Source organism: Rhinatrema bivittatum, chromosome 9, assembly GCF_901001135.1.
Source record: "Rhinatrema bivittatum chromosome 9, aRhiBiv1.1, whole genome shotgun sequence".
NCBI lineage: Eukaryota > Metazoa > Chordata > Amphibia > Gymnophiona > Rhinatrematidae > Rhinatrema > Rhinatrema bivittatum.
In genome coordinates this window covers 31,713,911-31,740,171 of record NC_042623.1, presented here as the reverse complement: position 1 = coordinate 31,740,171, position 26,261 = coordinate 31,713,911, and the positions used below count along the sequence as shown (strand labels likewise).

General features: G+C 47.8%; 1 protein-coding gene across 1 annotated transcript in view; it reads right to left on the bottom strand.

Moving 5' to 3' along the window:
- Positions 1-919: 919 nt before the first annotated feature.
- KCP (kielin cysteine rich BMP regulator) overlaps positions 920-26,261 on the bottom strand; it is a 217,621-nt gene continuing 192,279 nt past the window's right edge. The window contains exons 37-45 of the mRNA XM_029616324.1: positions 25,904-25,992; positions 20,766-20,868; positions 12,998-13,140; positions 10,405-10,577; positions 9,794-9,905; positions 7,408-7,509; positions 6,730-6,894; positions 5,593-5,893; positions 920-4,689 (exon numbers count right to left, since the gene is read on the bottom strand). Of these exons, the coding sequence (XP_029472184.1) occupies positions 4,472-4,689; positions 5,593-5,893; positions 6,730-6,894; positions 7,408-7,509; positions 9,794-9,905; positions 10,405-10,577; positions 12,998-13,140; positions 20,766-20,868; positions 25,904-25,992 (1,406 nt within the window). The 3' untranslated portion in view covers positions 920-4,471. The remainder of the gene's footprint in view (positions 4,690-5,592; positions 5,894-6,729; positions 6,895-7,407; positions 7,510-9,793; positions 9,906-10,404; positions 10,578-12,997; positions 13,141-20,765; positions 20,869-25,903; positions 25,993-26,261) is intronic.

Here is a 26,261-nt window from a genome sequence, read left to right as displayed (position 1 = left end):
GGCTGAGAACAGCAATAGGATCAGGTTTTAATATAAATGGGCCTTCAACAGGAACAAAGCAGGGCCAGTAACGATATCGCTAGCCTCAGAAACCAAGTCCTTCATTCAGAAGTGACCTCATTACCCAAGTTCCACTGCATTTATTTAATTAATGATTTTCTGAACAAATTGACTTATTGCAATCTCGGTCAATGGTTAAATTCCTAATTTCTTCTAATTCAGACATATTCCTCTTAAAACTGATAAAGTGTTTATTCTTGAAATCATTCTTTCTAAGACCTAGAGTCATAAAGCAGAGTTTGGGAGCAAAGGATACAGAAAAAAAAAGTATTTAAAAAAATGTCTAGCAATCATGTTTAGAAACATGATGGCAGAAAAAGACCGTAGGGGCCAATCTAGTCTGCTCATCTACTCCCAACTTCTGGCAGAGGGTTTAGTGCAAAATGGTTTGCACCCAAAGGCAAAACCGGTGAACTCCAGAACTTATTTTAAGAATTTCCAGTGAAAATCAATGCAAAGGTTGATGGGTTAATGTCACTATGCAGTCAAGGCATAAATCATTTTGTGAACTATTCACAAGCAGAGCACAGTCCAGGTTTCATGTTTTGCACTCTCTGCTTGGAAGCTTTTTTGGCTCTGAGTCCAGATGGACACTGAGCTGTTTTAGAATCTGCACTATAAAGCTGGAAGGGATAAAATGGGCAGAAGTGGACTTAGCCCTTCCGTCTGACACCTCCAAGAAACTCCCAACAATGCTGCATGACATATATTTGCTGTATTGCACGTTTTGAGCGATGTTATCAAGAAAGCGGTTTGGGAAAAAAAAAAATCCAAAAAGCCAGAGGTAGTGGATCATCACACCTACGAGCAACGGCTGTAAAGCGAAGGAAAGACACACGCACACAGGACCTGGACACCCTCTGTGTTGGCCAGCCCCCTGAGGCTAACCTTTTATTCCATGGCCATTTAATATAAAAGTGGCAAAGCGATGCTCAGCATGGCAATAAATACAAACACGACGTGGCAATCACCCTAAACACAAGGCTGATGGTGCTTGACAATATGGAGGTAACAATAGGAGTCATAAAAATATACAAAAATCAGTGTTTCCATTATGCAGCTGAACTCCCACCCCCCAACAAAAACAGCACCATTTATCATTGTAGAGGCTTGAGGAATGTCCGTCTGTCTGTCACTTATTGTAGCCCATCTTCTGCTGTAGTACACTGCAAGTCTAACAGTGAATTAGATTCTGAACAAACTGACTGGCATGTACTGATATCAGGCTGAAAGGGGGCAGACTCGGAGGTAACATGTTTCTTCACAGAGAGGGGTGGGAAACTCGTGGAACAGCCTCCCAGGGGAGTTGAAGAAGGCCACAAGAAAGCTTGGCATAAGCACAGAGGATCCTTAAGTGTGAGAGCAAAGCCTGAGATTGGGTACCCTCTGCAGCAGTACTGGAGCCAGAATGGGCAGAGTAGATTTTGGCAATCCTTATTTGTCTGCATCTGCTGCGCTGAAATCTGTTAGAAATGCCCCGTGCCACTGACTCGAGTGTTCAAAATATCTGTGTCAATTTGATTCTCTAAGAAAAAAAATCATGAGCAATAAAACCCTTTAAAACTCCTTAAAGGAAACAAATTTTGGGTTATGAACTGCGATGGAGCTATCGGCTGCACCGGCAGCCGGACGGCGAGGAGTTGGGAAGACGTCATGTATGGCATCATTACAAAAAAATGGAAGAAACAGGAACACAATGGCCTTCTGCCTGAATAAACCTCCATTAAACATCATCAGACTTCTCGTAGCCAGGAGAGAGGGTTTGGCTCATCCTGAGCATGGCATGAAATATCTCCAGGAAGCATACAGTAACCAAACAGACACTTAATGGTGGAACATAAAAATATCTTTAAAAATCCTCCAGTGAGAATGGAGGCTGAGTTGAGAAGCAATACAAACCAGCCTTAAACTAATCTAACTTGCCCTATGTTGATATCTTAAAATCAGACTAAAGGATTTTTGAAATACAACTGGTTAAAAGGAAACCAACAACATAGCTAACTAGAGAGCAGAAAGGCCCATTCCAATATTATTTGACCCATCTACCATTCAGTGCATCAAATGCCAATTAGTAGATGCCACAGAATTCCAACGTCTGCAGCTAGAAAGACGACATTACGCAGAAGAGAAGGTTTTGTTCTATGAAATTACACTTCAGTATAACACATTAGTGAGTTACTACGGTAATAGCTGATTAACAATGGCTTTAGCACCCAATACTCAAGAAGTCGGCAGATTATTGACTGTTATTGCTAGTAACATATCAAGCATTAAATAAACCAGTGAAGTGGGTGGAAAAAATTCAGACATGGGCTGGGACCGCAAAGCCTATAAAACATGGGGTCACATTTTTCTACACAGCAAATTCAACCAGTTGTCCAAGTGACATGTAAAGTATATAAGTGCATCATGCATAGGCGGAGATTGAGGGGGGGGGGGGGGTGGAAGAGGGGAGGCAGTGGTCCCTCAACCGTAAGGGGCCATAAGCACCATTTGAATCGGCCTGCACAGACCAGAAGCTGAAGGAGTTAACATCGGTCTGCATCAATCAAAAGGAAGAGGAGGATGTGCTCATGCCAGCCAGAAGGTGGAGAGGAGACTGCACTTGTGTTGGCTGGCATGGAGGAGTAAACAGCAGCAGGCAGCTGGGATCAGGGAGAGGAGGAAGGGAGGTTGGTAGAGATAGGGGGTGAAGGAGGAGAGAGTGGGACTTGGGGGAATAAGGGAGAACACAGATTGGGAGGAAAGGGAGTCGGGGGAGTTAGGAAGGGGAAGAGTGCTAGGGTCAGGGGTCACGGGGAGTGAGAGTGTATGAGAGCAAGTGGAGAGAGAATATGTGCCCTCCTCCACTAATGCATGCCAATCTGACCTCCCTACCAATCGCATCCCCAACTTAAGCAATCAAATGCCAGCTCTGGCAGTGTGGGACGAATGCATGGAGCTGATCATTTTGCATAAATAGTCATAGATTCTCAATAAGCATTCACCTGCTAACGCACGGGCAGTTCTTTCCCAAACAAAAGTCAATGAAAAAAAAATATTTGGAGAAGATGGGTGGGGGTTGTTTCATTTTTAAGCAAAGCGAGATGTGAGTTTCATCACATTTTTCATTTTGTTTAAAAACAAATGCACCCCCCCCTAAGTAAGGAGCCTACTCCTCCTGACTGATACGAAATACAGGTCAGCTGTTCTTAGAGGAACACCAGCTGATCCTGCGTGGCACACGGTTGCAGATGTTGTAGGGTTTGGCTCGATTTTCAATGTGTGAAAGGAAAAAGAACTCGGGGGGGTGTCCCTGCTTTTCACAGACACAATAAGCAGCCTCTCTGGCTCCATGTAAAAAAACATTTCCATGAGTTCTGAAAGTCAAACAGCAGCAAGATGCAATAGTTTTCTTTTCAAGAGAATGCATTGTGCTTGAAAATCCATCCCCTCTCTTAGTTCCAGGGGTTTCGCTACATTTTTGGAAGTAGAAATCTCCAGACTGAGGCTGGACGAGGACAGGAGGAAGATGCTAAGGTCCCCTTGGTTCCTTTTCAGAGGCCCTTGCTACTGCGTGAAGGGCCCTGGGGTATCAGAATTCAGAACTAGTGCCACATGCCGGGGACTCTACCATTATTGTTCCAACCTCCCACCCACAAATAACCTTCTAATAATGGATGAACAAATGTACGTCAAAGCTTCTTGGGTGCATGTTCTCGACAAGGGCTTCTGACTCCAGTCCATGTGTAGCTTTAATAGTGAAGGAGAGAGGGAGAGCTGTAATACAGTTCAGTCTCCCGTGACTGATCCCTTCACTCCATGAAATAAACATTGGTAACAGGCAAGGCAGGTTCTGCCCCAGTGGTTCTCATCTTCTGTTGGGTCACCCAATGTCTCCAAGCATGAAGGATTCCTCTGCCACTGGAGCAGGTGCTTCTTTCAATAGCTCACTCCATCATCATTTCGTTGACAGGTTGGCCACAGCACCAAAACCGGGAGTGCGAGCAAGAAGTTCATCCATTTAGTTCTCACCAAGGCCAATCTGTCTTTATCCAAAAGAGAAGGAATACAAGAGAGGAAGGGATAGGCTGGGATGAGAAGGGAAGGAAAGGCTAAAAATCACAGAAAGGTAGAACAGATTAGCTTGGGTCCATTCTGTTCCCGAGTTATGAAGTAAAAGTGGCTTCCAAGCTCTCGAGTCTGTGAGTATACAAGGGCAGTAAATCTTACAAGCTGGCTATGGGCTCTGACAGGTGAGGAGGTCTTGTGATGCGTGCGGTTTTGGTATACGGCCCCCCCCTGGGAATCCTGTGGCCCTGGTGATCGTGCTGCACTCAAGAGGTCTCGGAGCGACAGCAGTCCGAGCCATGGAGGGGGTCCCACGGGCTCCACGAAGACATTTGGTGTCTTCTTCCCTCCAGGCGAGCCCTCACAGGTTGCCGTAGATAATTTTGGGGCAGGCTTCAGGAAGGATGCAGTGGGACTCGTGCTCCACCAGACCCGCGGGGCACTGGCAACCTGGGACGCAGGGCTTGAAGCAGTGGGCGTCTATGACCCCCAGAGGGACGTCCTTGTTGAAACACGTCTTCGGACAGGGAGGCCCGCACTCGTCGAAGACATAACCGCGGTCATGAGGGCAGCCAACAGCTGTGAAAGAAGGGGGAAAACGAAAGCAGGAGATTCACAGTTATCTGTTTGTTAAACTGAGCTCAGTGCCGGCGAACGAAGCCAAGCAAGCAGCTCCTGCAGCAAAGGGAGAAGCCCAAAATCCCAGATGTGAATAGAGGAGACCAGTAAAGATAAAGATGTGAGTAAGAAAGAAAAGAGGAGAGAAATGTGAGGGAAGAAAGAGATACTGTACATATGGAAAGAGGGAGAGAGGAAGAGGGGATGGCTAGAACAGGAAAACAGAGAAGCCAAATAAATTAGAAGAAGGGAGAAGGAGGTTGTAAAATAAAAAGAGCTGGAGAGGAAGTGGGAAGGGGAAAGGGGTGAGAAAGCAGAGGAGAAGGATGGACAGAAGGATTCAAGGGTAAGAGAAAGAAAGAAACACGACAGCAGAAAGAAAGAGGAGAAGGGGAAGGAGGCCGCTCCCCCGGGGATTCGCAGCCGCTGGGTGGGAGGCAGCGACAGCTGCTGGCCAGACTCAGCATCTACATGAGCCAGGCTCTGCAGAGTCCTGGGGGCCATGGTCAGCGTGGATGGGCTGAGTTTGGAGGCAGATATACAAACGAGAGTAACTCTCCCCCTTCCCCTTACAACACACCCAACTCCTGGGTAGCTGTGAATGAAGCCAGTCGAGGCTTTGTTGATTTTAACTGTTCTCTATAACAAATGCATTTCCTGAGGCCTCTTATTTGTCTGGTCTGTGGGCCCTGACTGGATTGTAAGCTCCACAGAGCAGGGAACTCTCTCTTTTTTGTACAGTACTGTGTACGCCTGGCAGCATTATAAAAATGGTAATTAGCAGGAAGCCCAAAGGAGCAAGAGGAAACTGTGGGGCCAAAATTTTAAAAAAAGAAAAAAAAAGAAGGTAGCAGGGCACATTACCACAGAGGGCGGGAGATCTCCACTGCAGGACGACCCCTGCCTCCCGGCACTCCGAGGCGTAGGCCTCCAGCGCATCGCACAGACACTCGTCCCCGTTGGAGCCACAGGCGCACAGGTCGTAGACGCAGGACGCGAAGAACTTCTCCGGGGCCACCACGCCATGGCAGCGCTCAAAGACCTTGGACTTCAGCGTCTTGCACTTGCCGTTGGCCTCCTTGTGGGCGCGGTAGCCCGCCTCCTTGCAGGGCTCCAGGTCCTGCCCCTCCGAGCACTGCCTGCCGGTGGCGTTATCGCTTTGCACCTGCAAGGGAACAGGCAACACACCCGGCGAGGTTACACAGGGACCCCCCCCCCAAACCTGTGCCGATCATCACCGCCGGCGGAGACACGCATCTTAGCATCAGTCTGAGGAGGAGGAAGGGACACAGAATATCCACTTACCCTCATTTAAGCTCAGCTTAGGTTGTAGACCGACAGACGAGTCACCCAGAGGTCCATACTGAACCGCTGCGCGGCCCTGCTACTTAGCTGGTTATACATCACCGACTAATGAGTGCTGTATATCTTACCAGAGCTGGCCAGATAAATTAGCCGGTTAGTTCTGAATATCGCATTAGCTGGTTAATTTATCCGGCCAATTCGACTCCTCCCCAATCCACCCATTCCCTACCCCTGACTTGTACGGCTAAAACCCTAGCCAGCTAAGCCTGCTGACAGTAGCGCCACTTAGGTGGCTAAGTGACACTTAGCCAGTTGATATCAGGCTCCCAGTGCCTAAGACATGGCCCTGCAGAGATGGAGATAGATGATGGAGCAGTATGCACGTATTGCAGAAACAGAAAATAAGAGAAGGATTTATGGATAGAAAGAAAGAGATGGATACATAGATAGGGTCGCTCACCTGCCAGGCAAGTCCAAGAATGCTGATGCCTTCCAAGGGTCACTCACCTGCCAAGCCAGGTACAACAGCTCTGGTCCTTCCAAGGGCTCACTCATTTGCTGGTCAGGTATAAGTCCTGATCACGTGCAGGGCTCACCTCACCTGCAGTCCAGGTGCAAGAGTCCTGATCCTTGCTGAGGGTCACTCACCTGCCAAGCCAGGTACGACAGCTCTGATCACTTCCAAAGGTCGCTCACCTTCCAGCTGTTCCCAAAGGTGGCCTCGGACAGCACAATCTGTCCTGTGCGGATCCTCATGTCATCCTGTGGATAGTTGTTGAAGTTCCCGCACAGGCCACACATGTGCCCCTTGTACGTCCCAGGCACGCTGACCTCCAGGTGAGACTTTCCATTCCATAGGACCTGGGTACAGAATCGGAAGGGGAGAAGGGTTAGCCAAAGAGTAAGAAGTGGAGGAGTCGCCTGGTGTTGCAACAGTGAGCTGAGAACTAGCAAAGTCAGCGTCTGAATCCTGCTTCTTCCACTGCTGCTCATTGTGACCTTGGGCAAGTCACTTTCCCCTCCATTGCTTCTGGGGCAAACTTACTAAATATTTCACCCGTAGACAGAGAATGGGAGAAAAGCATCAGTAAATCAGGTCCTTAGACAGCGAGCCCTCTGGGTCAGGAAAATACTTAATTGTAACTTGCCTTGAACTTGGATTTGAAAAGGTGAGTAATTAAATCTAAAATCCACCCCCGAATTAGTACCACAGGGAGGATCTCGCTCCTTATTTCTGACACAAGCTGAGGGGTTCTCACTGTGTCTGAGACCAGGGCGCCTCTCCCTGAGCCTGACATTAGTATAGATTGGGGTCCTCCTCCCTGCATCTGGCAGTAACACAGACCGGGGCCCCCTCTTGCTGCATCTTCTTACCTTCACTCCAATGTTTGTGTTCAGGAGGAGAGTGTTGGTTTTTCGCTCGATGTAGATATATGGCTCTTTCAGGAAGGGCAGGTCCACTGTCTGATAATCCACCTTAAAAGAGGTAATCATCAGGATGACAACAGAATCAGTAGGCATGCTAGGACTACCACCACCCACAAGCCACAGTGTACACACACCAGGATCATCACAATCCACAGTCCCTCGGTACATACGCCAGGCTACCACTACCCCAAAACTACAGGGCACGCAGCAGAATCACCACCAACCTCAGCCCTTCAGTACACAAAATAGGCTACCATCATCCACAACCTGCAGTAAACATACAAGGCTACCACCACCTACAACCTCCAATGCACACATCAGCATCATCACCACCCACCACCTAAGGTAAACACACAAGAACCACCACCATCTGCAACCCCTCATTACATACACCCGGACCATCACCCTCTGAAGCCCCCGAGTACACACACTAGGCTACCACCACCCACCACCTACAGTACAGATACCAGGACCACCACTACCCATAACTGCTCAGTAAAAACACCAGGACCAGGGTTGACAACTGGCACCAGATTTTCAGGATAGGCTGATCTGATCCTGGTTTGACCCCACTGCATGCAGGGACTTGTAGGCTTACTCTTCTTGAGCACTGGAATAGGGCAGCCAGAACTACAAGTCCCTGCATGCATTGGGGTAAAACCAGGATCGGATCAGCCTGTCCTGAAAATCTGGAGCCAGCTGGCAACCCTAGCCAGGACCACCAGCATTTGCAGCTCTTCAGGACACACTAAGATCATCACTGCCCACAGTTCCTCCGTACACACACCAGGATCATCACCAGGCACATCCACTGCTAACCGTCTGAGGTTTTGGGGCAAAGTGCTTCTTCTCCCATCTTTCTGATAATGGCTCCATAAAGCCACTTGAGGTCTGTTTTCTGAAGAGACTCAGTTCTTAGCCAACTTTTATAGAAATAGTTAATGATCTCCTTCTTGTGCCTATCATGGCACTTAATTCCTGCTTGGGCTTCCCAACCTTTGCCATAGTTGACTGTTTAACCTTACTGGATTATATTACATGTACATTGTGGAGTCAGGCTCCTTTCTCCTGGTTCTGTTTTTTTTCCTACATGATCCCCTCTCCTCTGTTTTCTGTGGTAAGTTCTTCTCTCTGATGGACCACAGGGCTCTGTCCTTGGTTCACTTGCCTTCTTCTACTTTCCTCTTTCCTCTGGGACAATTCATTTCATCCTTTAGTCGCAGCTAATATTTTTAGGCTGGTGACACTCACCTGCACATCTCTTAATTCACTTTGTGATCCAACCTGCATAATTTATATAATCTTCTTTAAATTCATGACTTCATCTTAATAACCTTCAGTTGAATGTCCCTCGGGCTGAAATCTTCCTGGATAAGAAATCTTGCAGCAATCATAGTTTTTGGTCTTCTCTGTATCCCTTCTTCTCTCCGACCTCTTATTTGACTCCTCAGATTATAATCTTAGCTCTGGATTATTTTTTTTCTCCAATTATCTATAAAACTGCCTTTCATCACCTCTGAGGTAAAGGGCCTTGTGTGCTACTTCCTTAACTCTGTTTTGCTGAGATCCCAGCGCTAGCTTTTGATTGCTTCATATCCTTCACTATTACACCTCTATTTTTGCACGGCCTCCCCTACTTCTAAACATTTCAACTTGATTTGCTCCAGAATTCTGCTGCTGCTGGCCATATCCTCGCCCTTTCCAAATATCAGGACCAGCTCACTCAAGTCCTCACCAAACCCTGCTAAGCTTCGAGCCTCTTTCAGGGTCTGCTTCAAAACTGCATTTGTTTCAAAATCCCCCTACTGCCTCTCTGGCCGTATTTCTAGCCTTCCTCCTTACATCCACTTGTCTAACAATGATCTTGTCTCTACTCATTCACAGTATCTCAGCCTGGGATGCACACAGCAGCTGGAAAAGAGATTATGCTAAGGTTGGTTAGGGTTAGTGCAAATGCTGTAGGGAGGGGGTCTGTTGGCTTGGCTTGTACATAGCCCCACAATTTCTATCCCAACCCTCCCCAGATGCAGATGTGGAATATCTGTCATGATAGCGCCCCCTCTGTCTGGAAAGAGTTAGCAATTGTCTCTTCACCTCACCAACTCTCCCTTGTTCCTCCAAGCCCATCCTAAGACTCACCTTGTAAATGATTAGTCTCACAAAATGGCCGGTGTGGTGCATCGCTACAATGTAACATGCCATTAGCAGGAAATATCTACATGGGAGATATTAGATAAAGTAAGACTTCACTGTACTGTGCTCCTGCCTGGTGTCTGGACGGTACTAAGGGGGCATATACCTGGACTAGACAAAATGAGGAGCTGGTGCTCACCATGACAACCCAGTCCTGCAGCAGCTGCACCACCACGTCCCCAATCAGCACGGTCACCTCCTTTGTCCAGGAGACCCCACGGCGACCCCGGTCATCGTTAGTGGCGTGGATGCTGGAGAGCACAGACATAGGTGAGACAATACATGGGGGGGGGGGGGCATAAAGAGGGTCTCTGCCTAGTTTGTCTCACAGGTGAGAGATCTGGAGCCCCTCTTTGTGACTGACATTCTCTCTCTCTCGACTCAATACCCTCTGCTCAAACTCATTCTCCCCCTCACACATTCCAAACTCCCCCTCTATTCTACCAAATGACTTCACAGTTCCAAACTCTTCCATCCTCTGCCCTTACCTTCCAAATTCTTCCCTCTGATCCCCACCAAATGCCCTTACTGACCTAGTTCCCAAACCGTTCACCTCCCTTCTCGTCTCCCCTGCCATAGCTTCACTGCTCCAACCTTCCAATCGCCCTCTCACCTTCTGCCAAATACCCTCACCCCAGCTACCTCCCAAACCTGTCCCCGAATGCGAGGTCTCTGCCCAGGGTCCAGTCATGGTGGGGGAGGAGAGGCGAGCCAGGGGGTATCCCCCCATTATTTCACGACCCTTCTCACCTGAAGTCTCCACCCTCGCAGTCCTCGGCCAAAACGTACGTGCACGAGCCTTGGAAATGGAACATCTTGCCGTCGAAGGTGCGGTAATGCGGGTCTCCGAAGGCGATGCAGGTGGCAGGGCGGGGGATGCAGTGCGGGCAGCACATCCCGGGGATCAGCGCCGGGGTCTCATCCTAGAACAGGGGGAGAAGGTTTGACGCCAACCAAAAGCTTCCCGGCTGCACAGCAAACTCTGGGGCTCAGGAACAAGGGGAGGGAGGTGGGCGGAAGGTGCTGGACATCCCCCCTTACAGGCTCAGGATCCTGCTGTGCCCGGCGGATGCATCACTGCTCTTCCTCTCCTAATGTGTGAGCACTAAAACCCCAGAAGGAGGAGGAGGAGGAGGTCAGACACCAGTTAAGAAAAACACAGAGAAAACATGGACACCGAGAGAGAGTGATTTTCATTCGCATGCATAAGTCAGCGGACGCTTGCAGAAGCGGGAACTGGGAAAGGTCTGCTGCGCAGTTTAGAAAATGCCACCTATCACTACCCCGATGGCGCGCGCGCATGCTCCACTGCACGCGTCATTTCTATGAATGCAAGGATCTGCATAGTTTGTGCCCTTATTTTATAAGTGGGAAATAATTGTAACCTGAGTCCATAATGCTCCTCAGTTTATGCGCCGAGGCAGGTATTTTATAAAGTGTGTGCATACGTCGCTTACGAAATGCTAGTTTGTTTGAGCACCAGTTCAGCAAGACTGCCACCAGTTCACCCAGATCCTGGCTGCCGCACCCAGACTCTACATCCCTTCACCCAGAGACCCCCACCCACCCACAAACCGTGAGCGAAAGAAAAGTGCGATTTCAGTTCCGGGACTCAGAGAGCAGGTGTAAAGTTGTGCCTGCAAGTAGCGCGTACGCTGCTTGCAAAATACTTTCATGCAGACCTCCGGAACACCTTCAAAATGCCCCCTTTAGTACCTGCGTGCAGGTACGGGCGTGTTTCTGATCTTCTGAAAGTTTGCTTTCTGCGTACGGAGGCTTATTTTAAGCGCACAAGCCCCCATGGAACTCTTTGAAAATTCACCCCCAAAAGTAATTACTGAAGAAAAGGTTTCATTGGGGATTTGCACGCTAACAAAGAGAAGCCGACAAAGGCCCCGGAGATCACCTTTTATCACCAGAATACAGCGGAGGTTTTCCCAGAAAGGAATAGTGAGCGCAGAGTGCTGATGTCTCAAAGTCAAGCAGACGGTGCGCACACTATGGGTTCGACTTGGTAGCACCCATTTCCTCTGTGCGCCAAGTTATTCAACCTGCTTGCACGTGGTGTTGAGGAGATATACAGAATAACTGAACAGGTGAAGGGATTGTACAAATTTAAAGACAGCCCAATCCTATGCTCTGAAAAACAACAGGGATACGGCCCTGGATTCAGTGCTTTTGTAATCGGAGGTTAAAATGCCAAACTATTAAAATAAAAATGTTTGTACTTTTACAGAGAAGGGAGAGGTTGTATACTGTCCCTTTAAGAGCACACTGGAAGTTGTAGCACGTCCCAGGCTGTGATTCAGCATCTGCAGTGTTTTCAGGAGGCTGCAGGCGCACATCTGCAGCAGCAGGATAACCTCACAGTAAACTGAGTCCCTGTGGGAGCTGAAGCTAAGTCTTGCTTTGCAGTAACCAAAGCAGCAGCATGGCGTTTTCTCTAGGAGCGCATTCAAGGTCACACTAGTAGCGGGTCCCTGAAAAAAAGTGGCTATTAAGGCCAAAAGAGAAAGCACGAGGTGCTTTGGTATGTTCAGAGAGACTGGGCGCAGGAGACCTGAGCATACCTGGGAACTCTCAGGATTTCACCCTGAGACTCAGGGAATTTGCAATCAATCACAGGGTCTCAGGGGAAACACTAGAAACCTCAGCTCAGCCCTTCCCCTTCCTCAGTAAGCCTGCAGGGAGCGGGAGAAGCGGGGCGAGCCTGGAGCAGGCACTGCAGGCAGCACGTGGGGAGAAACTGGAGAGGGGCTGCAACACACACGAAACTCAGTCTGCAGCTGTGATTCCAGGACTTGGGACTCACTCAGCTAAGGGTGGAGTGAGAATGCGGAAATCATGGAGCTGAGACTTATAGGGGATGGGAGCAAAGAGAGTGCTGGTAGAGGAAGGGGGAATTGTGGGGGGACAGGAGATGTGGTGGGTGGAAGAAAGAGAGAAACCTGGGGGGGGGGGGAGATAAAGTTGCTACATATTATTTAATTCCTTCCCCCTCCCCTCTCCTCTGCTAATCAACAGCAAATGCAGGGTGACCCCCCCAACTCAAAAATCCCAGGTAAGGTTTCATGCTGGCTTTGCCATTTGAAGGAGGCTGAACAAGGATGGATGTCCACCTCCACATGCCGCGTGCTTGCACTCTCCGGGCTCTCTGCAGACAGCTGCGATGATGGTAGAGTTATTACCGAGCACCCCTGAGGGCCCAAAGATTGCCTGGAAGGACCTGCAAGAGAACCTGTGGACAGCAATCTCTCTGAATGGACAGGTATGGGAGTGCGGTCTCATCTCCGTGCCCACCGAACTGGCGCTGGAGGGGGGAAGAGGAAGGCAGGAGACTCACTGCGGCACAGGAGATGCGGGGGCAGCGCTCGCTCTGGCAGTGCACCTCCCCGGACACGCAGGTGCAGGAAGTGCACTCGTCCACCTCCCAGTGCTCGTTGGACTGGTACAGCTGGCCCTGGTAGGAGCACGACACGTTCGGATCTGGGGGAGAGAGAAAGAAAAAGCAAAAGGCATGGAAGAGTCTAGGACAGATCAGACCTCCTGGAGAAACCCGAGCTGGGTGCCCTCTGCACAGCAAAATATAGCTGCTGGTTAAGTGGCAAGGCGTTGTTAAAAAAAAAAAAAAAAAGTGAAGCGAGATCCGATTCCCCTACCCTCACCTGTCGGGCCAAGCACCGCCCCCATCCCTAATCCCTCCAAAAGCCTTTAATCAACAAATGTGCCGGGGGTCTGCTTGGTGGCCTTCTTCTCTCCCCTTGCCCACGCCCCGATTTGACAGATATGGTCAGTAAGGGCCCCCCCCCCCCCAATTCCAGCCCACCCTCCCGGCACCTTTACATATCCCATCCTTATGCTGGGATTGCAGTGCTCGGCTGTCAATGTTGCTACAAGAGCAATGTTGGATGCCAAAGGGATCCTTGTTGCTAACGGTAACATTGCTATTAGCTTCCAGCGTTCCTCCCATAGCAATGTTGAAAGCCCACCATTTGCCGCACTGCGAGCACCTGGATTCCAGCACAAGGATGGGAAAATTAAAGGTACCAGGTGGGTGGGAGGAAGGGGGAGAGGGACATAAGAACATAAGAACATAAGAAAATGCCATACTGGGTCAAACCAAGGGTCCATCAAGCCCAGCATCCTGTTTCCAACAGTGGCCAATCCAGGCCAAAAGAACCTGGCAAGTACCCAAAAACTAAGTCTATTCCATGTAACCATTGCTAATGGCAGTGGCTATTCTCTAAGTGAACTTAATAGCAGGTAATGGACTTCTCCTCCAAGAACTTATCCAATCCTTTTTTAAACACAGCTTTTCTAACTGCACTAACCACATTCTCTGGCAACAAATTCCAAAGTTTAATTGTGCGTTGAGTAAAAAAGAACTTTCTCCGATTAGTTTTAAATGTGCCACATGCTAACTTCATGGAGTGCCCCCTCGTCTTTCTACTATCCGAAAGAGTAAATAACCGATTCACATTTACCCGTTCTAGACCTCTCATGATTTTAAACACCTCTATCATATCCCCCCTCAGCCGTCTCTTCTCCAAGCTGAAAAGTCCTAACCTCTTTAGTCTTTCCTCATAGGGGAGTTGTTCCATTCCCCTTATCATTTTGGTAGCCCTTCTCTGTACCTTCTCTGTACTTCCTCCTCCCTTACTGAAGGGGAGGAGGAGGGAGAATAGGAGCACTTACTGCTTACTGACAATATCTATTGAACTGGGGAAGGGGGAGGCCACCCAGCGGATCCCACTACATTTCTTGATTAAGTGTTTTTGGGGAGCGGGGGGTGGGGGGGTGGGTGGGTATGGCCTGGCAGGGCCATTTGTAAAATATTGGGTAGGGAGGAGTATGAGAATCAGGCCACAGGCCCACATTTCACTTTTTTTTTACACAACATGTGCCATTTAATCAGCTATACTCTTTTGAATATAATCAGTTAAGTCAAAATTTATCTGGCTCCTTTAGATGGATAGCTTTAAACCAGATTTGTGAAATTCATAAGATGGCTGGCAAGGTTTAAATAGAATCGTGAAGGCAGAAGATGAACATAAGGGCCTATCTAGTCTGCTTTTCAGTTCCCATCACTCCCTCAGAGATCCCCTGTGGTGATAGGAAAATTGGTTCTTACCTGCTAAGTTTTGTTCCTGGAATTTATTTATTTATTTATTTAAGGCTTTTATATACCGACTTTCTTGATACAGATCAAATCAACTCGGTTTACATCGAACTAAGCAGAACTATAACCAACAATTCAACAAGAGACATTTAGAAGGAGCATAAAAGTTACATTATAACAAGGTTGCCTTAACTGGGAGAAGGAAAAAAAGAGGGGGAGAACGAAAGATAAATTATTATATACAATAAATTACTATATACAATGGAGTATGGGATGGAGGCAGAGGCCAAACCTCATGATAAGTTGTGATGGAATACCAGAGATCAGTCCAGATGCATGGGTTTTGCATCCCCACCAGCAGATGGAGACAGAGAAGAAAAGCTTTACTGACACCGTGCTACTTAAGAGCGCGTACCACCTGCAGTCCCTCAGTTTGACCTATACTCAAGCCAAAATGAGATTAAGCTACAAACCAACTTCCCCCATTCCAAACCGAGAAGGGGAAAGGTCGAGTCCCAAACTGGAGCCCTTTTGTCCTGAAAGGAGATTGAAAACTCCCAACCCAACACCCAGATTTCTTTACTATCTACACACAGAAAACAGAGCGGTCTTTCCAGATGGGGGTGGCCCTGGACTGATCTGTGGTATTCCAGGAACGAAAATTAGCAGGTAAGAACCAATTTTCCTTTCCTGTTCCTATCCCAGATCGGTCCCGAGGCATGCGATATACCCAAGCTTCCCTAAACTGGGCAGGAATCTGAAAGATCCGCTTGCAGCACACTCTCTCCAAAACCAGCCGCTTCTGGAACCCGAACATTCAGTTGGTAATGCCCCATAAAAGTGCGTGGAGAGTGTGTGGAGAGGACCAGGTCACTGCCCGACCGAACTCATGTGGGGAAACAAACGGACATTTGGTCCAGAACACTGCTTGCACTCTAGTATAATGGACTTGAAGCCCTTTGGGAATCAACTTCCCTTGCAAATATAAGCTGACCTAATGATCTCCTTTAGCCCTCGAGCAAACGAGGCATTTAAAGTGTTCCTCCCTTTATTCGCTCCCCCAAACAGAATGAAAAGATGATCCGATTTCCGAAAACTGTTGCTGACCTTCAAAAAGCATAATAGTCCCTGACAGACATCCAACAAGTGAAGCTCCCTCATATGCAAAACAGAAGAGTCCTAGTTCTGAAACTAGGAAAGTTCTACTATCTGACCAAGGTGGACATCAGACACCACCATCAGTAAAAAGATCGACACTATGTGCAAAGGCAATCCATACTCCAAAACTAAAGTAAAGGACCCCTACAATGCTTGCAGCTCCCAAATCCTCCTGGCCGAACACATGGCCACTAGAAAGACTATTTTAAACTTAAGGTCCTTCAGTAATGCCTTCAACAGCTCGAATTGAGAACCACTGAGAATCTGCAATACCAGATTAAGGGCCCATGAGGGAAATTCTCGCCCTACCAGAGGACACAAATGTTGCACCCCTTGAAGAAAATGAAGCACATTCGGATGCTAAGCCAAGGATACCCTTTCCATCTTACCTCGGAAACAGCCCATTAGGGAATTGAATGCCAGCCCCTTTTGCTAGACTGGTCTGCAAACCCATAACATAACGTGAGACATCAACAGTTGAAGCAGTGCAACCCCTACTCCGAGGCACCATATCTCTAACACCTTCTTCACCCTCACATAGGCCAGAATAGTGGAAGGTCTCCTAGCCTGCAACAAGATAGTAATGATTTCCTCCGAACAGCCTCTCAATTGCAAACACCATGCTGCAAGACAAAAGCATGCTGCCTGATCCAAGAAGCTTGGTCCTTAATGGAGCAACCTAGAAAGATGTCTGAGTCTTAAAGGATCGTCTACCAACAGAATCCTCAAGCTGCAAACCATGGGTGATATGGACATTCTAAAGCTACTAGGATCACTCTCCCCGGATACTTCTCGATATGCCTCAGCATTCTTCCTACTTTTAGCCATGAAGAAAAAAAGACATACAATCAAATCCCACGGGGCCAATGGAGAGCCAGAACATAGAGCCCCTCCTCTCAGTCCTCCGCCTGCAATTTAAAAAGTGGGTACCATGGCATTCCTCGTTGATGCTATCAAGTATAGCTGCAGAATGCCTTGCTTGGAGCAAATAAGCCCCATCAACTCTTCTGCCAGTTTCCATTATCCAGGATAGGAAAATTGATTCTTACCTGCTAATTTTTGTTCCTGGAATTCCACAGATTAGTCCAGATAAGTAGGTTTTGCATCCCTACCAGGAGATGGAGGCAGAGACAAAACATATGAGGCACTGCTACATAACCCAGAGTGCCACCTGAAGTCCATCAGTATTAACCTGTACCCAAGCCATCGATGAGCCAAAAACTGTCAAATTTTCCTCCTCCCAGGGCAAACAGACAAACCCTGAGTTGGAGTCCCCTGAACTGGAGCCCTTGCTTCAAACAAAGAAACCAAAAAAATCCTTCAAACCATTAGGTTCAACATACATACACATATCAACATCTGCAGAAATTACCGACAAAACAGTCTTTCGGAATTAAGGGGATGGGCCTTTGGACTGATCTATGGTATTCCAGGAAAGAAAATTAGTAGGTGAGAACCAGTTTTCCTTTCCTGTTCATTCCTCTGTTCAATCCAGACAAGTGAGATGCACCCAAGCTCCCCTACACTGGGCGGGATCCCAAAAACCCCGCTTGTAACACACTCTCACCAAAGATGGCATCTTCTGGCATACGAACATCCAACTGGTAATGCCTGGTGAAAGTGTGACGTGAAGAAAATGACGCAGCCCTACAGATCTCCTGGGGCAACACTAACTGATACTCTGACCATGAGGCTGCTTGTGTCCTAATAGAATGTATTAACAACCCCTCAGGAACCTTTCAGCCTCTACAGAGATTGGTTGAAGGAGACTATTTTTTCAACCTATGAGCAATCGAGGCCTTAGATGCCTTACTTCCCTTCTTTGCCCCACTGAACAAGACAAAAAGGTGATCCGACCGACGAAAAATATTAGTGACCTTAAAATATCGCAACAGAATACGATGAACATTCAATAAGTGAAGTTCCCTCACATGTGGTGTCCCCAAAGACAAATTTGGAAATGCAGGCAGCTCCACTTTCTGGTTCAGATGGATCAAGGAAAGAAAAAGGCACCAAATGCAATGAGACCCTGTCGTCCAAAATCTGTAAGAAAGGTTCTCTACAGGACAAAGCTTGGAGCTCTGAAATCTGCCTGGCCAAACAAATGGCCATCAGAAAAACCACCTTCAAGGTGAGATCCTTCAACAGTGCCCCCCACAAAGGCCATACAAAACCCGCAGAAGTTAAAGTTCCACCACCCAGCAGAAGAGTTCCTGGACCTTTGAGAGACCAGGAGAGTCCTGGTCTTCCCTTGGTGATCGATATAAGGCTCCACTGTGACACAGCACAACCACACAACCATGGAGGAAAAGACATTAATGCATTGCGAACCATCCTCTACTCCAAACGATTGATAGTCCATGATGCCTCCTCAGCAGACTACTGGCCCTGTGCCGCTTGACCCTGACAAAGGGCTCCCCAGCCTTTCAGACTGGCATCAGCACTCACTACCACACAATCTGGGGTCTCTGATTCAATGCCCAGTTTCAAATTAGCCCGAGAAAGCCACTTGGAGGGACTGCACCTAGATTTCCTCCCACAGTGATAGTTGAAGTTGGTACTCTTCTGGCTGAGAGGTCCCATGAGACAGAAGTACCCTCTGAAGAGGCCTCATAAGCACGAGGTGTGTTTCATTGCAAAAAGACTGAGACTTGTCAGGCAACTGCCTCTGAGAAGAAGATCCTCCTCTCGGCTAGTATCAAAGTGTTTTTCAGCATCTTTACCTTGCAGGGAAAGTCATCCTATCTCCCATGGGCATATTCTCAGGCAGTGTATGGCCCTTTTATTCCTCCAAGTGCTATATTAATGGCTACCAGCCCTCTCCAAAATAGAGTTGTCCTTTTAAAAGGAAGACTACCTAATTGGGACTTGGAGCATACATCCGCCAACCAACTGCGACCCAGCCCAGGACAAACTGTACAAAAGGGAAACCTCTCTGCTCCACCGGGCTTGCGGTGCAGAACCGCCAGCAGGTTCCACTGCTATCTCGGGGGGAATGAGGGATCTGTTCCACCAGATGTCCACCCCAAGGACCTCCAGACTGAGTTATCAGAAGGGTCACCAATCTCCTGCTCGTCTACCTCAAACCAGGGGGGATGGCCCCACCAGGATCTCACAACCCCCTGGGAGGATCCAGAAATGTTGATGTCTTTTAATCTTTTTTTTCCTCTCTCTCCAGACTGCAGGTTTTATGCAGTCTATCATCTGCTGGAGACAGAGAAATACTGAGGGGCTGCAGGTGGCACCCTGGGTTATGTACAGGGTCAGTGAAACTTTCTCTGTCTCCATCTGCTGGCAGGGAGGCAAAACCCAGGAGTCTGGACTGATCTGGGTATGTACAGAGAACCCCTCCCTTTTTCTGTTGACCGTTCTTCTCCCTATGCAGACAAGCATCTTTCTGGCTTTTACTGTTGCTTTATCTACCTGTTTGGCCACCTTAAGATCAGATACAATGACCCCCAGATTCCATTCTTCTGAAGTGCCTAGGTGCATTTCATCCCAATGCTGTATCTCTCTCCCTTGGGTTTTTGCAGCAAAAATGTATTTATCTGCATTTGTCAGCATTAAGTCTTAGCTGCCAGGCCATTCCTCAAATTTTGCTAGATCCCTCCTTAAATTTTTCACACCTTTCTGGCTGGCTACCTTGTTGCAGGTTTTAGTTTGTCTTTTTGCTGATGATACGTTTCCCAACAATCCTTCCGTTGTGTTGCTCATGAAAATGTTGAAAAGAACTGATCCAAGGACCGATCCCTGAGGAAGACCACTAGTAATGCCCCCTTGCTCAGAGAAAACTATTTACCACTACCCTTTGTCACCTCCCACTCAGCCAGTTCCTATAACCCAGTCGGTCATTCTAGGATCCATACCAAGGGCGCTCATTTTATTTATAAGTCTTCTGTGCGGAACCGGGTCAAAGGCCTTGCTGAAGTCCAAGTACACTAAATCTAGCACTCTTCTTTGATCCAACTCTGTGCTCAAGGCTTTTTTAAAATATCGGCCTCTATGAGGTCGATATTCAAAAGCCATTTAGACAGATAACTGAAAAGCAATATTGAAAGCTGTATGTGGCTCAAATTTAGCCGCGGAGGTCAGGGGCATTCCGGGGGTGGGCAGGAGGCATTTCGGTGCAGAACATAAGTTATTCAGAGTTAGCTGTGTAATTTATACGGCTAACTCTGGTCGGGCTACAGGGCTGTCCTAAAGTTAGCTGGTTAGACATGACTGGCTAATTTTTAGATAGGTTTAAATAGCAGTGTCAGTAAAACTTTCTCTGTCTCCATCTGCTGGAAGGGAAGCAAAACCCAGGAGTCTGGCCTGATCCGGGTTCATACAGGGAAGTGTATATTCAGCAGTGTAATCTGCTAGTTAGCCAGATATGTTTATCCAGCTAAGTAGCCGAGCCACACAGCGACTGACAATGGTCCCCTATATTTTTAACCGCATGGTGGCGAAAATTATTTTTTAAAATGCTTTTGACTGGGGACCCATGGGTAAATGGTATTGAAAACTGTTCTGCCCTATATATTCTCTCCTGTGGGCTTAGGACTCGCAAAATGTCCAATAATTCAAGTCCTTTTAACAAAAACCCTCCCTCATTGAATCATGTTTGCTACTGGAAAGGGTCCACATGATTCAGTTTAGAAAAAGGAAGGGGATTTCAGTAGAGGATACAAAGGCTGGCTTTAGGAGCTGATTCTAGAGAAGGAGAGGGAGTTTTCAGAGTTTCAACCCAGGGTGTGAGGGTTTGTTTTAGAAACGAGTTCTCCAGATTGGAGGACAGATTGCCTAGGTTGGGTTGAGGAGGAGGGACAGCTTTCGAGGAGTTAGCGTATACCTTGACACTCGTAGCAGCATCTTCCAGGGGTCCTGACCTTCACCAGCCCGTCCTGGCACAGCACAGGGATGCACTCCTGAATGTGACACTCCACATTTCCAAGCTGTGAAGGGAGGCGGGAGGAAAAGTGCCAGTGAGTACACTCCACCAAAATAACTGTTATTATTTACTCTTTACTTCCCAAAGCCTCACACCTCCTCTTAATATCGAGCTCCTCTCCATCAGCCTCACGTGCTGACTTCTGATTAAAGCCCTTGGGCTGTCACCTGACGCACATCCGATGTTTTTAATTTTCAAACGTCTTGCTCACTCCTCCCTGCCTCTCGCTATATTTAACTTGATTTCTGCTTCCATACTTCACTATCTCTTGTCACATATCCCCAACAACTCTTCACTAGCATGTGCCTGCCCTCAAGACCACGTGGCTCATCCAGTCTGCCCAGCCACATCTCCTGCCCAGCTTTATAATCCCTTCCCTCTGCCTCCGAGATCCTCTGGGCTCGTCCTATGCTTTCTTGAATTCTGATCTGGTCTTGACTCCTCCACCAATTCAGGGAGGCTGTTCCGGGCATCCACCACCCTCTCTGTAAAGAAACACTTCCTTAGATTACTCCCGAGTCAGCCCCCTTTCACCCTAATCCCATTACCCCTCATTCCAGAGCCTCCGCTTTGTCCAGTCCTGGAGCCTCCTACCCCACCTCTCTGACCTCTTGGAGAAAATGCTCTAAGAACTCGCTGGCTTCATTCTTTCCATTCTTGATCCCATGCGAGATGAAGAGGGTTTTCAGGTTAACTCATTCAACAGGACCTGCATTTTACTCTCTAGGATGCGTCAGCATCTTCCGGATAACTCAGGCCTTACTTCAGTCCTGACGCTCTTACATCTCTTCATTTATCTTTCTCTCTTTTCATCTTAGCTCGGAATCCCAGCCTCAGGTCTTCCTTAAATCCCACTTCTCTTAGCTCTCAAATGTATCTCCCTGTACCTCAGTTCTAAATCCGGCTCTGCTTCTCACGCTCGGTGACAGAGGGGCGTCTTGACGAAACAGCGCGGGACATCTCCTGAATTGAGCTCTAGCCACCTCACCACAGAACACAAGTCACCAAAGAAGATGCAAAAGCTTTTGGCATGCAGGCTAAAATCAGGTCTAGTGGCCTGGGTTCAAATTTTCCAAGGGGCTTGCCTCCCACTGTGGGAGTTAAACAGCTACAGCAGCTCCTTGGGAAACTGACCGGGGCTAAGTAGCTAAATTTAGAGGCCTGGTTTCATTACGTGGATAAATTTAGCTGCTCAAAACTGCGGAGCTAAGACATTCCTGGGGTCGGGAGGAGTTAAGCAACTTGGCTGCCCAGCTTTGAAAATCAGGTCTAGGTGGCTTAAGTTACCTAACCACAGGCCTAAATCGAGGAGGACAAATTGTTTCCACCTAGAATTATTTACATTTTCAGTGCCATAACAGAAACGTTTCCTAAACTTAGCTGGCTAATATATGGCTAAGTTGGACAATGAGAGAAATTTGAAAACTAGACTCCTCTCGGTCATTAAGTCAATGAGATGCACAATATGCACACAGCAAGAGACTCACTTTGGATCTTTTAAGTCTGCCTACGCTGAGCATGTGCTGACCGGTCCACAGTGTGGGGGTCATTTAACTGGGGGATCCCGCCCACCCCCATTTCCTGCCCTTCCGAGGCAGACCAAAACCACCCATTCCGGCCACAAAAGTCCATTGGAGAAGAACTGATATCCTCGATGCAAGAAAAAGACCCTTTAAAGGGCCTGACCACTGCCCCTCCGTTCTCCCTCCCAATCTCCCTCTGGAGAGCCCCAGGCGACCACCCTCCTATCTCCCCTAGCCAACAATGCCCCTCAGACGGCCCGAGGGAAGATCACCCCACCCCCCACCCCTCCAAAATGGGATCTCACTATCCTGGAGTTTCCCCCCCCCTCTTCAACTGCAGGAAGGAATGGAGAGCCTACCCCCCCCCCCCCCCTCACTGGTGTAACCCTCACTGGTAATTGCTCGTCTGACACAGCAATAAAAGCAAGGTCCCTTTAAAGCTTCCAGGAGCCCCGCCCCCCCCCCGGGGGGTGGGTTCTCCTGCCTGCCTATAAGTTATTTGCACAGCAGGCTGCAGTGGAAACCCTGTCTGGAACTGACTGTGGAGGGCCCCTAACTTTATTGCTTGTTTGGAAAAAGCTACCCTGGATTTGCTGGGAAACAAGCAAGTTGCAAGAGGAGGTGGTGGTTGCCCCTCCCCCTGCTGCTTGACCTTTCACTGGCCCTGCAGGAAGCCATCCGCATGGAAACATCTTGTCTGATTGCCTCAGTAAAAAAAACTCCCCTGCTGCCCCGTGCTGGATTTTTACAGCTGCCGGGTGCCCTGGCCACTGCATGCTGAAAAGCAGCAAGCCGGCAGGAAATAAATAAATACTGTACATTGGATTTCTACTCCCGTTTCAAAGGGTAGAAAAACTGCAGCCAAAGCTCCATCTGGAAGAGCCCTGATAAATGCAAGGAAGTTGCTGTTTTCCCTCTCTTCCTTGTAACTACCTCTCTCCCGCTGGAGAGCCCACACCACTGCTGCCAGCTGAATGACTGCAGCATCCTTTTAGCCACTTAGGAACCTGGGGGAGGGGGGGGGGGGAGGGCAGCTGCACCCTCCCCCCCCCCCCCCCCCCCCCCCCCGAGTGGCCTTGCTGTTGGATCTGGGGGGAGTGGGAAGTGGGTTGGCTACGCCCGTCTTCCCCACCCTTAGTGGTTCCAGGGTGCTAAGAGCTCATTGGCTGGTTTTTACCCTGTTGGCATAATCTGCCCAAGCTGGCACGGGTATTCATCCACACTAAAATGTTAATGACTAGCCCGCGTGACTCGGCCCCTATATCGTATCAGGTGCAGAACGAGTACAGTGAGGAGGGTTTGTATGGTTTCAGTTCTCCAAGCTATCTGTTAAAGGTGGTACATCTCTGCACATGTCACTATCATCTTATTATTATTATTATTATTTATTTCTTTTATATACCGACATTCAATCGAGATATCACATCGGTTTCCAGATAACCAAGAGAATAGGGCGTAGTCCGCCCTATTTTACATTATAACATGGTAACCAAAAGAAAAAAACAATTATAACATATTATAACAGTGGTACATGGAACAAAAGGTTATAGGATATAACAAAAGGTTATAGAAAATAACATATGTACATGAATGTGTTGTTGATAAAATAAATTTAGGATTAGGGACTTGTTGGTTAGGTAATTTAGGAATAGAGGTGGGGGGGATGAGGGAAGGGAGGGGGGAAGGTGGGGTGGGAGGAAGTAGCGGAGTGAGGGATTCAGGGGGGTGAGAAGACTTGAGTATGGGATGAGGTGGGTTGCGTTCGGGCAGGTTAAGGGTCGGGTGGGAAGACTTTTAAAAACAGCCATGTTTTTAGGTGTTTTTTGAAGGTTTGCAGTGATGGTTCATTTCTGAGACAGGTGGGGAGGGTGTTCCATAGGATGGGTCCCGCTATTGTTATGGCTCGTTTGCGGGTTGCGTTGAGGTGTGCAGATTTGAGATTGGGGATGGCTAGGAGGCCAGTGTTGGTGGATCTGAGGGTTCTTTGTGTGGGGTGTGGATGTATTGCGTTGTTTAGCCAGTTCATTTTGTTGTTGTGTATTTTTTTGTGCATGAGGGTGAGTGTTTTGTAATGGATTCTTTGTGTGATGGGTAGCCAGTGGAGTTCTTTGAGGGTGGGTGTGATGTGGGAGGATTTTTTGTTGTTGGTGATGATTCTGGCGGCGGCATTTTGTAGAACTTGGAGGGGTCTGATGTGGATTTCTGGTAGGCCGATGAGAAGGGAGTTGCAGTAGTCGAGTTTTGAGAGGATAATTGATTGAAGGACTGTTCGGAAGTCGTGCGCTTGGAGAAGGGGTTTAAGTTTTTTCAGGGTTTGGAGTTTGAAGAATCCATCCTTAATTGTATTGGAGATGTGTCGTTGAAAGTTGAGTTGGCTGTCAATTGTCACTCCTAGGTTTCTTGTGGATGGAGTGAGTGAGATTTGTGAGATCTGTGGCACTCCCGTGTTGATTGAGGTTCCTGGGTGGTTGGAGGGGGTGCACTTGAGGGGATAAGAGGGACGGTCATCGTGGATGTGAAGGATTTCTGTTTTGGCTTGGTTGAGGCATAGTGATAGTTGGGATAGTAATTGGGACAGATTTGAGCTGAGGTTGTTCCATTTTTCCATGGTGAGTTGGATGGACTTGTTTATAGTTTATATTGTTTATATTGTTTATAGTTTCTTTATTGCTTACAGCATGCATTCATCTGAAAGACAAGTCTCTTAATTTCTCAGAAGCCTTTCCTGCCGTGCAGTGAAAGCTTTCAGGTGGTAAGAACATAAGAACATGCCATTCTGGGTCAGACCGAGAGACCATCAAGCCCAGCATCCTGTTTCCAACAGTGGCCAATCCAGGCCATAAGAACCTGGCAAGTACCCAAAAACTAAGTCTATTCCATGTTACCGTTGCTAGTAATAGCAGTGGCTATTCTCTAAGTGAACTTAAAAGCAGGTAATGGACTTCTCCTCCAAGAACTTATCCAATCCTTCTTTAAACCCAGCTACACTAACTGCACTAACCACATCCTCTGGCAACTAATTCCAGAGTTTTATTGTACGCTGAGTGAAAAAGAACTTTCTCAGATTAGTTTTAAATGTACTACTTGCTAACTTCATGGAGTCCTTCTATTATCCGAAAGAGTAAATAACCGATTCACATTTACCCGTTCTAGACCTCTCATGATCTTAAACACCTCTATCATATCCCCCCTCAGCCGTCTCTTCTCCAAGCTGAAAAGTCCTAACCTCTTTAGTCTTTCCTCATAGGGGAACTGTTCCATCCCCTTTATCATTTTGGTAGCCCTTCTCTGTACCTTCTCCATTGCAATTATATCTTTTTTGAGATGCGGCGATCAGAATTGTACACAGTATACAAGGTGCGGTCTCACCATGGAGCGATACAGAGGCATTATGACATTTTCAGTTTTATTCACCATTCCCTTCCTAATAATTCCCAACATTCTGTTTGCTTTTTTGACTGCCACAGCACACTGAACCGACGATTTCATGTAGCCCAGACTGAAGCTTGGACTTACGTTACAGGTACAGGTGACACAGTCGTCTGCACTGTCTGTCCAGCTCTCGCCATCTGATACCCGTCGGTTTTCTGCCTCGATTACACACTCTGTACAAGAGAAAGGAAAAAAAAATTTCTGGAAGCAACGAGGTCCGTATTCATGGATAATCTTATCCAGCTAACTCTGGAGATATAAGTCTCTTTAGGGAGGAGAAATAGCCTAGTGGTTAGAGCAGGGGGCTATGAACCAGGAGACCAGGGTTCGAGTCCTGCTGTTGCTCCTTGTGACCTTGGGCAAGTCACTTTACCCTCCATTGCCTCAGGTACAAAAACTTAGATTGTAAGCCCTCTGGGGATAGAGAAATACCTACAGTACC